General features: G+C 41.0%; 1 protein-coding gene across 1 annotated transcript; it reads left to right on the top strand.

Annotated features, from left to right (window-relative positions):
- The first annotated feature begins 340 nt into the window (after positions 1-340).
- LOC144527849 (protein phosphatase 1D-like) lies at positions 341-10462 on the top strand. The gene is made up of 7 exons (XM_078266136.1): positions 341-1011; positions 2597-2825; positions 3023-3147; positions 3271-3452; positions 3701-3928; positions 5451-5538; positions 8264-10462. Exons 1-6 carry the CDS (start codon positions 489-491, stop codon positions 5532-5534), a joined length of 1371 nt encoding a protein of 456 aa, XP_078122262.1. The 5' UTR covers positions 341-488; the 3' UTR covers positions 5535-5538; positions 8264-10462.
- The last annotated feature ends 425 nt before the right edge of the window (positions 10463-10887 follow it).

Below are 10887 nucleotides of genomic sequence, written 5' to 3'. Positions count from 1 at the left end.
TTGTTTGCTTACTTTGGCTGTCATTCTGTCATACTTAGGGGGGGATTATGGGCAAAATTCCTCATTTTTTAAGCGTATTTTAGAAAGTTCTCTTGAGTTACCATACTGCGATAGCACAGCAGCTGGGATTCTTCTATGACAAGATGAGGACGATATCATCAAGTGAGTCATGAAAAGGGTCATATTCACAACAATTTGCAGTTGTTAGTGGTCTGTAATGTGATCGCTACATGTAATTCCAACTTCTTCGAGCGCCAGTAAAGGCAGCATAGTCATGCGTGTCATGCGTAGTTGCAGAGTCGATAGGTGGAAAAACAGGACGTCATTACGTACAGCGGGACGTCTCGGAGAAGATAAACAAAAAGGAAGGAAGCCTTCGGCCATACATTCGCGGCAAAATCGGTTCGAAAATTTAGCTTGCAAGCTACAGTTAACAACTACATGTGCCCTTATATTGCTTAGATAGTTACCATTTGGCGTTAACAATCATGGACGAGGGAATAATATTTCGTATGAGTGCATATTCCGTGCAAGGTGGGAGGAAATACATGGAGGATGTTGTCGATATAAGAATCGAGTACGAGCCGACGCAGTCGCCGTCGCCAGGCGAAGATGATCCAAAGTCGCAGGGACATGGAGGACAGGGGAAAGCGGAGAGTGAACCTACAAAACAGACTGAAAATGAGACACGTGATCAGAACGTTGCTGCCGAATCTGTCCCAGTTTCTGCAATGTGGGTAGAGAGTCTATCAAATGAGGACAGTGGCAATAACAGTGCACCGGTATCAGAGGAGAAAGTCGCAGGGCAAGCAGTCGACACTCGGAGGTCTGTGGCGTTTTTCGCTGTCTTTGATGGCCACGGGGGTCGAGAAGCAGCACATTTCGCAAGAGAGAATCTGTGGGAGTTATTGAAAAGACAGCGGGGGTTTTGGTCGAAGGATCACAGTGAAGTGTGTGCTGCTCTAAAGAAAGGGTTCATCGCCTGTCACCATGCAATGTGGAAAGAGCTACGTAAGTCGTCAAAGTTAACGTTACCCTACTTGTATGTTCCCCCTCATATTGATTGCTGCCTATTGTTCATAATTGTTGCGATCATCTTGCAGTGTCCTACTCAGCTGGTATGGTGATGTCCATTCCTCTGCCAAATGAGCCATCCTATTACAAATGAACACAATGAGCCGTCATCTGACCATAACACAGCTTTCAGAGTTGACATAACCCCTACTGGGATGTTTTCATCACAACACTAGCTACATAGGTATAAGTGGATCAAGGGTTGAAAGGGAAAAATAAACATTTTGCTAACTTGTAATCGTAAATAACTCAATTTAGCTGTGCAGTCCTAGTATACATGTGCATTATAAAATCCTATTATTTCAGTTATATCTTCTATTATATCTTTCTGCAGAAAGGGTTTGTAGAAAGTGGCACTGGATCAGGAAATGTGTCTATAAAGGAACCTAGAAGAAGTAAGACTGATTGTAAAAAGTATTTTTGAGTAACAACTGTAAAGCTAACCGGAGACATGATGTCCACATGCCACACAGCAGCACATCTATGATATTAACGATCCAATATTAAAGTGAAAATGGACAAAACCACAAAGCCAAAGAGAAGCTTTGGCAGCTTGTTGAAGATAACCAGTGACACTGATCCTGACACAAGTATAGATGAACTGTCTGCTGGACTGTTGGGTTGTAATTTGGGAGAAATTGGGGTGTTTCAGTCTGGTTAGTAGAATGTAATACTGGTTAAGCCTCAGCTGAAGACTTAAAACTAGCACAAGGCTACGATAAATCTCTATGGCAACATGGGTCAAACCTATTTAATCCTGCTTTATGAAACTGAGTTTCTCCAAAAAAAAGTCAGATGTACTCAAGTAAGCCTGGATTATGTGGTCGTCATGCTTTATGAAACCGCTCTCTGACTGGTGGCTATCAGAATCTATTTTCATCAGTAGTGTTATGTGATAGTGATAGATTTGCAGAGTTTTCATAAAATTAAGCACATTCTTTAAATTTCTTCTGTGTTTGAGTCTAAACCTCTTTGTGGGCAAATTGTTTTACATGTATTGAACTCCTGTTTATGCAGAAAGAAGCTTTACATGTGTGTGCTATCATATCTTGTGGTAGATGGTTTGTAAGACGAGGAAAGGCTTCCTGACCTAGACAATATTAACACCTTAATGCCAGATTGAAAGGCTTCTTAATTATCATATTCCTTATTCATAACCCTCTTATGCCTCCATTGGTGAATTGTGGAAATCAGACATAATTCCAGTAAGAGAGAGAAAGAGATTCCCTCTTTACTAGTTGCTGCCAGTGATACTTTTGTCTTAAATCTAACCATATGCCTTGTGTAAAAAAAAACAAAAAAAACTACTCCTGTAGTATTTAATAGCCTGTATGTTGCGGTTTCAGTATCATCAATGATGATGAAATATAGCTAGTTTTTCATAATGGACAATGTATCAACACTTTGGCATTGTGTTACTGCCCTTACTGATACTACCAACAGTGTTTCCCTTACAAACTTTTACCATAATGATCAGTAAGTAACCATCATTTTCCTTTTTATCGATCTTTTGCCCTTACAGCGGAATGGCCAAAGACTATTACTGGCCTGCCCAGTACATCAGGCACCACAGCCAGCGTGATTGTGATCCGTGGAGTTCACATGTACGTTGCCCATGTAGGGGATTCGGCAGTAGTGGTTGGCGTGCAAGAAAATGACTCTGATATCAGGCTCCAGGCACTTGAAATAACACAAGACCATAAACCTGAACTTCCTAAAGAAAAACAAAGGATTGAACGACTGGGTGGCAGGTGAGTTGGTGAACAGGACATTTTTCAAGATTGAGTTTTATTATAAGGTCAGGGGGCTATGTCAAACAGCCAAAGAACATCACATGGAGGGGCAGATAGTTTCTTGCACTTGTCCCTTTCATCATCGCTGTATGTCCTGTCAAGCTTGAAAACTTGCCTTTGTGTTGAAGTACGCTGTGTTATTCTTGTAACTGTAGTGTAATGAAGAAATCTGGGGTGAACCGTGTTGTGTGGAAGAGACCCAGGCTGACCCATAACGGCCCTGTGAGGAGGAGTACAGTCATTGACCAGATCCCCTTCCTTGCTGTGGCCCGGTCCCTCGGTAAAGATAACATTCTTGTTTGTCAGGATCAGTGTCCATACAGTTATACTGGGTGTTTTGTAATCAATCATTTTTGTTGAGTTATTGCTCCAAAAGTGATAATATTTCCCTATCTGTTGAAAGGTGATCTATGGAGCTACGATTTCTACAGCGGGGAGTTTGTGGTTTCTCCAGAGCCCGACACCACCGTGATGACGCTTGACCCCAAACGGCATCGCTACATCATCCTCGGCAGTGACGGACTGTGGAATATGATGCCACCCAATAATGCGGTCAATATGTGTTCTAGCCACGACAAAATGGTGGTACGTACTGTAATTGTACGAGAAATACAGCTTCTCATGAGAAGTGGTTCACAATCCCGTAGTATGGAATGTGATTTTTTTTATTTATTTACAGTAGTTATAATATCGACAGCTTGAAAATAGTAGCAGTAGGAGTATTTATCTTCACACTTGTTGAAGCCAGGAAGCTTAGAATTTACCGGATTTCATGAAATCATTAATTTTCTTTTTTCTTTTTTTTTTCTTTTTTTTAACGTTTTTGCTTCCAGGGACCAAAGGGAATGTCTTGCGCCTGCCGGCTGGGATGCACAGCCCTACTGTTTTGGAAACAACGCATGCTCCGTGCAGACAACACAACGGTTATTGTCCTGGCCCTACAGGTGCGCGGGGACCCACCCATCCCTATGCATCAAGATGAGGTCATTGTTGACATGTCTACAGGAATGGACCATGTTCCATTCCCAGGAACTACTTATAACACATGTCAGGTCCCACAGGTGAGTGCCAGAGCATTGTTGCATCCTCCATGTGAAAGGCTTCATTAAGAGGAACCATATAAATCATCCAGCAATTTGGATATTTTCCAAAATCGGAGTCAGTCGCTGCTGGAGAAAGTACCACAGGACCACTCTTACAGTGGAAAAATATGCTGAATTATATTTGTGTGTTGTTTGCTATTCACTGTATTGTGCTTTATATATTCCAGTCCATTTTTTATTGTCATTTTGTACTAATACTTTCACCTGTTAAAGGAGAATTCCGGTCGCTTTCAACGCGTAGCTCTGTTGTTTGTGGTCACGGAGTGCTGTCAGTAACGAGAAAACCGAAAATAATCGGTGTTGCCTACACCGAGTTATGCTCCTGCTACAGTTCGCACCCAGGCGGTTGAAACGGGGCAGGTTTTAAACGTGCTTTTAGCCTCTTAACATGTTCGAGATGTCATTACAAGTGCCTGGCCATGTGAAGTGATTCCTTCCGAGTGAAAATAGTGAATATGACTGCAGTAGATGTGAAAGAAATGTATAAAAGTTGTGCTAATTCAGCCAGTGCACATACCTCCGTTTAGTTCCGGCGAAGTCCACACAAGTCGATTGTCGAACTCATACAATCCAATATTCCAAAACTTATTTTTTCCACCAAAAAACAGGTGGTCACGAATTGCCGTGGTTATGTCCATAGTAATGACTATGTATCAACATAGTGGGCCGTCGCCTGACATCACAACTGAGCCTGCACAGCTCCAACAAGGCTTGAGTTCTTACGCGTGATCATGGGTAACTACGCAACAGTGGAGACTGTCAGCTGACAGACAAAGACGGAGCTTTGGGATAACGACGAGATTGGGTCAGTGACATAACCACAGCAATTCGTGACCAATTTTTTTTGGTGGAAAAAATAAGTTTGGGAATATTGGATTGTATGAGTTCGACAATCGACTTGTGTGGACTTCACCGGAACTAAACGGAGGTATGTGCACTGGCTGAATTAGCACAACTTGTATGCATTTCTTTCACATCTACTGCAGTCATATTCACTGTGTTCACTCGGAAGGAATCGGTTCACATGGCTAGGCACTTGTAATGACATCTTGAACATGTTAAGAGGCCAAAAGTTCTCTCACACTACACCGCTCCTCCGCTCTCTTCACTGGTTACCAATTGCTGCCCGCATCCGCTTCAAGACACTAGTACTTACATAGAGGGCCACGAACAGATCAGCCCCAGCATACATCCAGGACATGGTCAAACCCTATACCCTGTAAAAAGCATGTTTAAAACCTGCCCCGTTTCAGCCGCCTGGGTGCGAACTGTAGCAGGAGCATAACTCGGTGTAGGCAACACCGATTACAGCACTCCGTGACCACAAACAACAGAGCTACGTGTTGAAATCGACCAGAATTGTCCTTTAAAATATTAAAGTTTGTAGACGCTGATGGCTGTTGATGTAAGGTGATACCGGCATTTTCTATCATTGGACCATTGGTTTCAACAAATCACTTTTTGTTTTCGGGGCCAACAGGAGGAGCCTGATGATGACATGTTTTTTGAAGAAGATGGGATATATGGAGAAGAACCTGAGGGATGGCCATGCCTGGAGTGGTAGTGAGGTGACTGTTATAAAAATGTATCAACATGCCAATGAATTATATGATGTATTAGCAGAATAGCCAGGCTTGTCTTGTTGAACCTAGTGGCTAAAATTCAGCTATTTGGATATAAAAATGACAAACATCCCTCACAGCTGGTTCACCCTCTCTGCTGGGGAGAATTGATAAGCTACACCTGTATTGATATTGCACTGCTGTAAGAGAGCTGTAGATAATTTATTTCTTTGAATGTGCTGCCCAGTATTAACCAAGTCCATTCATGAAAGTGAGCTAACCAATTAAAAATCATGAAATTACATTGTTGATTAAAGATGGTTACCATCACCAGTGCCACCTTAAACCTTCTTCCCACTTTAGCCAGGAGAGGGAGACAGTGGAATTAAAGTGGCTTATTAAAATATTTTGTCAACATTTTGAAAAGACAATTCAAAGTGCCAACACTTATTACAGTATACTGGATATCAAACTCTTTATAGTTTCTTGTATTCCATTTCAATATGTACTAAGTGAGAAGACAGTAACATTGTTAATGGTTTGCTTTTTATCAATTACTATGGTATTTGATCAACAAATGTCATATTTATCTTTATTAATTCTGTCCCATCATCCAGTTTTGATAAAATACAGTATCTAAAGACCAGATCTGTACTTTACATAGCCATTAAAGATGAGAGGGACTTTCTTTGGGAGGAGAAGATGGCCATTTGATTGTTCTTATTTAGTCTTAATATTTTTGAACAGACCACTATACAGTGGGGAGAACAAGTATTTGATACACTGCTGATTTTGCAGGTTTTCCCACTTACGAAGCATGTAGAAGTCTGTAATTTATATCATAGGTACTCTTCAACTGTAAGTGACGGAATCTAAAACAAAAATCCAGAAAATCACATTGTATGCTTTTTAAGTAATTAATTTGCATTTTATTGCATGATATAAGTATTTGATACATCAGAAAAGCAGAACTTAATATTTGGTACAGAAACCTTTGTTTGCAATTACAGAGATCATACGTTTCATGTAGTTCTTGACCAGGTTTGCACACACTGCAGCAGGGATTTTGGCCCACTCCTCCATACAGACCTTCTCCAGATCCTTCAGGTTTCAGGGCTGTCGCTGGGCAATACGGACTTTCAGCTCCCTCCAAAGATTTGATTCAGGTTTGGAGACTGGCTAGGCCACTCCAGGACCTTGAGATGCTTCTTACGGAGCCACTCCTTAGTTGCCATGGCTGTGTGTTTCAGGTTGTTGTCATGCTGGAAGACCCAGCCACGACCCATCTTCAATGCTCTTACTGAGGGAAGGAGGTTGTTGGCCAAGATCTCGCGATACATGGCCCCATCCATCCTCCCCTCAATACGGTGCAGTCATCCTGTCCCTTTTGCAGAAAAGCATCCCCAAAGAATGATGTTTCCACCTCCATGCTTCACGGTTGGGATGGTGTTCTTGGGGTTGTACTCATCCTTCTTCTTCCTCCAAACACGGACGGTTGAGATTAGACCAAAAAGCTCTATTTTTGTCTCATCAGACCACATGACCTTTTCCCATTCCTCCTCTGGATCATCCAGATGGTCATTGGCAAACTTCAGACGGGCCTGGACATGCGCTGGCTTGAGCAGGGGGACCTTGCGTGCGCTGCAGGATTTTAATCCATGACGGCGTAGTGTGTTACTAATGGTTTTCTTTGAGACCGTGGTCCCAGCTCTCTTAAGGTCATTGACCAGGTCCTGCCGTGTAGTTCTGGGCTGATCCCTCACCTTCCTCATGATCATTGATGCCCCACGAGGTGAGATCTTGCATGGAGCCCCAGACCGAGGAAGATTGACCGTCATCTTGAACTTCTTCCATTTTCTAATAATTACGCCAACAGTTGTTGCCTTCTCACCAAGCTGCTTGCCTATTGTCCTGTAGCCCATCCCAGCCTTGTGCAGGTCTACAATTTTATCCCTTATGTCCTTACACAGCTCTCTGGTCTTGGCCATTGTGGAGAGGTTGGAGTCTGTTTGAGTGTGTGGACAGGTGTCTTTTATACAAGTAACAAGTTCAAACAGGTGCAGTTAATACAGGTAATGAGTGGAGAACAGGAGGGCTTCTTAAAGAAAAACTAACAGGTCTGTGAGAGCCGGAATTCTTACTGGTTGGTAGGTGATCAAATACTTATGTCATGCAATAAAATGCAAATTAATTATTTAAAAATCATAAAATGTGATTTTCTGGATTTTTGTTTTAGATTCCGTCTCTCACAGTTGAAGTGTACCTATGATAAAAATTACAGACCTCTACATGCTTTGTAAGTAGGAAAACCTGCAAAATCAGCAGTGTATCAAATACTACTCAGTTCTCCCCACTGTATATATATATTTTCAAAGTGAGTAGCTACAAGATGGAGAGCACTTGGAATGCTTCTACCTCCCAAATTACCCAGCTTCAGCGTTTTTAATTGAAAGTCATTGATCTTTTTTCACTGCCTAGATTCTTTACAATCTTAACTCAATATTGTTTGTCAAACTATTGTTTATTTCCATGATTTTAGTCTTTGTCCATTTGTAACAGCTTTCATCTGTGTCTCATTTATTCATTTTAGATTGATCAATAGCAAGTTGTGTTTCAGAGCTTTTGACCGACATCATTTGAATTAATTGAAATGTATAAATACATGTATATTATAATATATGATATAAAATTATAACATCTTATTTGCATTTTTTTTTTTTTTTTATGTCAGCGGATTGATGCAGCAAATGCTTCCACAGCTGCGGAGCAGGCATTTGGGCTGTATGAAGCAGCTTTCTGTGCCACGGCACAGCTCTTACCTGATGTTGACTCTGTGAGGGCCACACTGCCCCCCTCAGAGGGTTCCGTGAATGTTTTCGAAAAAGCATGACTCTACAACCCAAACGGACTGTGCAACTCCTCCGTTAAAAAGGTCTCGCCGTTCTCCGCACATCCCCCCTGAACTTAGAGGTCCTCCCCGTCTGCTTGGCCGGTCTTCCAACAAAAGTTTCCCCCAGAAGACGCCTCACAGCAATGTACAAATCGAAGAATCCCGTCAAACTCCTGCTCCAAAAAGAGAAGCTCCCCTGAGGAAGGCAGTATCCTACCACAGCACCACAACGCTGCCTTGTGCGTGTACTGAATCTTGTTTCATAGAAACAGTGTTTTTGCCCTGAGGATAGAAGGATAATCTGCATCATGTCAACTTTGCTCATGTATCAGGTGTGCCACAGGCCTAGTCCTAGGTGTATACTTTTTTATACAAAGTCTTTTGGTTTTTGTAAATATGAAAATTGAGATTGTAAATGTGTTGCTGTTTTAACCTTTTCTTCTTGCTCTCCTGCCCCCTCTTTAAATTTGAGTGTTCGTGGAAAATTTAGATCCATTCAATCTACACAATCTATTTTCATACTTATAAGTATGTTTAGTATATCCAAAAGACATATTTTAAAGAAGAGGGATCACTACAATATATGACAACATCAGCTCACCAAAATTGTGACACAAGCGATCTTCCAGTTCAGATTTGTATTTGTTTTTACTTGTTGGATGCTATAACATGCCAGTCTTTCCTTCATTGGGGTCAATACCTCAGACCAATTGTTTGGAATCTTTCCTTTTAGATCAAATGTGCTACTATGCCACTGTTAGGGGTTTCTTTTATTGTTTAATCGGGTGCAATCAAAGTACCTGGTAGTGGTAATACTGTAGCATGCAAAATAATGGAAAATTGTGCAAGCAATGGTCTGAGGTAATTATGTAGGTACTGATTTTTTTTAAGCCTATATTATTAGTTTTGTGTCTTTACCAGTGGCTAATTATGTACTGCCATGATCACAGTTGCTACTCAACTAATTGTTGTATCTTATGCATAGTGTGTGAGGAGCTGTTAAAGGGTCAGTTCATCCAAAGCAGGAAAAAAAAACAATATAAAATATATTCTCTCACTTTTCCTAGTGGTATCTACCGATGTACATGTGTGGTTTTAGTGAATTGACCCTTTTGCCCATTTCTTTGCTGGAGGGTTGATCCATTCCAAGCATTGTCATTGATGATGTGGCCAATGGTTATTTGTACTGTATTGGGTGCTGATGTAAAAGCCAAGATCAATACCTGTGCCTCTCTGGAAGGTGGTTAGGAGTGCTTTGCCCTTGACTTTTGTTTGGGTAACATCCAGTTCATTTTAAGTATCCGCTATAAGGCACTAACACCATTTCAGTAGGCCTTCCCATTTGTTTTCATATATGGTATCCTTGTGTGCGGTTTGCTCCAATAACTTGTGTTTTAATCTGCACATAAAACACCATATGGTATGAATGCAGGAAGGTCCCGTTTCATGGTGTATATAGTAAATTTAAAGTTCTAACTTGTGTTAACATGTCAGCTCACTTACTGTTTAAGCTGATTTGTTTGCCTTCGTTCTCCATAAAAGTGTCATGGTTGCCTTAGCACGAATGAGTCGGAGGTGCTTTTCACAGGTTTTCATATTTAGGACTCAAACAGGTGAGAATCTCTAGAATATGTCAATGTGAGTATGGCTGTGTATCATGCACTTTTCAGTTCCACACCACTGTCATATTACCATCTACATTACAGTATCCTAAACCTGGTTAATGTTTTTCAGTTATATTACAGGGCAGTTTTTTGGTTTTGTACAGTACGTCAATATGCAATAGAAGTTTGTACAGTACATTATTATGCAAAATTATTGTTTATTTCAGGAGTCTGGCATGCTCAGATCTACTGTGTATGTTGTGAAGTGTCCAGAGGTAATAGATGTTAATGGGCATGTGGTTTGTTTTTGACGATACTTGGGTCTGGCTTCATATTTACTGCAACCAGTTTTCAGGACTAACTGTGTAAGCTACATGTGTTAAAAGTGACTGGATATACAGTGTCTGTGTGTTGTAATAAAGTTCTCATTTTCCAATCGGTGCTGTAATGTTTGTTGCAGTGTCTGTGTTGTTCAAAGAACAGTATCTAGTCCAGTGTGGAACTGTTATCATGGCCATGATTAATGACTCAAACATGTTTCTGTTTTCTAGTCACTTGATCATCAGCTTTGTTAATAGAACCGTGTTTATATTGCCTTCCGCTACCGTGTAGCTTAAATAAAGAGGTAATATTTAGGCTCACATTTTTTACAGGGTGCATTGGTGTTATGTTCCAGTAGATGGTGGTAATGTAAAGGGATTACACAAGTGTGTCCCTACAGTAACTAGTCTCTCCAATATCTTTTTACACCCAGTGTGTTGTTAATCAGAGAACCTGAAGTCTACAATTTAAATTCCACAGGTCTGTCTCAGTAACACTGTACATAGCACATAACATCTTGGCTTTTTTATATAACGTGGT

Source organism: Sander vitreus, chromosome 13 (assembly GCF_031162955.1).
Source record: "Sander vitreus isolate 19-12246 chromosome 13, sanVit1, whole genome shotgun sequence".
NCBI lineage: Eukaryota > Metazoa > Chordata > Actinopteri > Perciformes > Percidae > Sander > Sander vitreus.
The sequence above is the reverse complement of the archived record's forward strand: the minus strand, read 5'-3'. Positions and strand labels throughout refer to the sequence as shown.

Excerpts from the sequence above, each read along its gene's own strand:
- LOC144527849 (XM_078266136.1), top strand. The coding sequence starts at position 489 with ATGGACGAGGGAATAATATTTCGTATGAGTGCATATTCCGTGCAAGGT. Across the intron at positions 1,012-2,596 it reads TGCAATGTGGAAAGAGCTAC|CGGAATGGCCAAAGACTATT; the intron begins GTAAGTCGTCAA and ends TTGCCCTTACAG. Across the intron at positions 3,929-5,450 it reads ACACATGTCAGGTCCCACAG|GAGGAGCCTGATGATGACAT; the intron begins GTGAGTGCCAGA and ends CGGGGCCAACAG.